We start from the raw sequence: 1,794 nt of genomic DNA, 5'->3' as shown, positions 1-1,794 counted from the left end.
ATCATGAAAGGACTCACACTGGAGAGAAACCCTATGCTTGTAAGCAATGTGGGAAAGCCTTCAGATCTGCCTCACACCTTCAAATGCATAAAAGACTCACACTCAAGAGAAACCCTATGAATGTAAGCAGTGTGGTAAAGCCTTCATTTTTTCCACTTCCTTTCGATATCATGAAAGGACTCACACTGGAGAGAAACCCTATGAGTGTAAGCAATGTGGGAAAGCCTTCAGATCTGCCTCACACCTTCAAATGCATGAAGGGACTCACACTGGAAAGCAACTGTATGAATCTAAACAATGTGAAAAAACCTTTGGATCTGTCAGAAACCTTCAAATTCGTGAAAAGACACACACTGGAGAGAAACCCTATAAGGAATGTGGAAAAGCATTCGACAATTTCTCTTCCTTTCAAATACATGCAACGATGTATAGAGGACAGAATGCCTATGAATGTAAAGAGTGTGACAAAGCATTCACATCTGCCAAGATCCTTCGAGTACATGCAAGGACACACTGGAGAGAAACCCTATGAATGTAAGGAATGTGGGAAAGCATTCAATTATTTTCTTCTTTGCATATACACAAAAGGGTGCACACTGGAGAGAAGCCATATAAATGTAAGGATTGTGGGAAAGCATTCGGTTTGCCTGGTTCCTTTCGTAGACATAAAAGGGCTCACACTGGAGTGAAACCCTATGAATGCAAGCAATGTGGCAAAGCCTTCACTTCTTCTGGTTCCTTTCAGTGTCATAAACGGATTCACACTGGAGAGAAACCCTATGAGTGTAAGCAATGTGGGAAAGCCTACAGATCTGCCTCACAACTTCGAGTACAGAAAGGACTCACACTGAGAAACCCTATGAATATAAGCAATATGGGAAAGCCTTCAGATCTGCTAAGAACCTTCAAATACAGACAATATAAACAAATGTTTATAGCAACTGCCTACTCATATGTTATTCTCTATTTGTTGTTGTTTAAGATGGAGTCTTGCTCTGTTGCCCAGGCTGGAGTGCAGTGGCGTGATCTTGGCTCACTGTAAGCTTCACCTCTGGGTTCAGGCAATTCTCCTGCCTCAGCCTCCTGAGGAAAAGATGCCTGGGATTACAGGTGTGCACGGCCATGCTTGGCTAATTTTATATTTTAGTAGAGATGAGGTCTCACCCTATTGACCACACTGGTCTTGAACTCCTGACCTGAAGTGATCCACCTGCCTCAGCCTCCCAGAGTGCTGGGATTTCAGGCATGAGCCACTGCATTCAGCTGTTATTCTCTATTTAGTTAATTGAGAAGCCGTAATAAAATATCTTAGTGCCATCATGCATTAGATCAAGTTTATGTTACCACATTACTTTTGAACATTGTGAGTCAATATTACTAAGTGGACAAAATCCCAGACATCTTTTCCTCATGTAAATTTTAATTTTCATGCTTATATACTTAGAACATTTATCTTGATCCTAATTTTTTGTTCGTTCATAATACCAAAAGTTATCTCACGTTTTCAGAGTGACTTTGTGCCAAAACCCTCAGTAGCATACCTGTCATCAAAGAGGGTATAATTCACAAAAAGACTTACACTAGAGGAAAACCATATGACTATAAGCCATGTGGGAAAGCCTCTCTCCCATTCATTTCTTTCTTTTTTTTTTTTTTTTTTGAGATGGAGTCTTGCTCTGTCGCCCAGGCTGCAGTGCAGTGGTTCGATCTTTATTCACTGCAAGCTCTGCCTCCTGTGTTCACGCCATTCTCCTGCCTCAGCCTCCTGAGTAGCTGGGACTACAGGCTCCCCCC

General features: G+C 41.8%; 2 protein-coding genes across 2 annotated transcripts; both read left to right on the top strand.

The window, feature by feature from the left end:
* Positions 1 to 10: 10 nt before the first annotated feature.
* LOC108525224 (zinc finger protein 844-like) lies at positions 11 to 560 on the top strand (the record flags this gene model as incomplete). The annotated part of the gene is made up of 1 exon (XM_017866269.1): positions 11 to 560. A coding segment is annotated over exon 1 (477 nt), but the record flags the coding sequence as incomplete, so codon positions are not given.
* Positions 561 to 580: 20 nt separating this feature from the next.
* Positions 581 to 1,011, top strand: LOC108525223 (zinc finger protein 625-like; the record flags this gene model as incomplete). The annotated part of the gene is given in 2 exon segments (XM_017866267.1): positions 581 to 833; positions 836 to 1,011. Coding segments are annotated over 2 exon segments (342 nt in total), but the record flags the coding sequence as incomplete, so codon positions are not given.
* Between the last annotated feature and the right edge of the window lie 783 nt (positions 1,012 to 1,794).

This window comes from Rhinopithecus bieti, unplaced genomic scaffold (genome assembly GCF_001698545.2).
Source record: "Rhinopithecus bieti isolate Rb0 unplaced genomic scaffold, ASM169854v2 scaffold_22658, whole genome shotgun sequence".
In the NCBI taxonomy this organism is placed as follows: domain Eukaryota; kingdom Metazoa; phylum Chordata; class Mammalia; order Primates; family Cercopithecidae; genus Rhinopithecus; species Rhinopithecus bieti.
The sequence above is the reverse complement of the archived record's forward strand: the minus strand, read 5'-3'. Positions and strand labels throughout refer to the sequence as shown.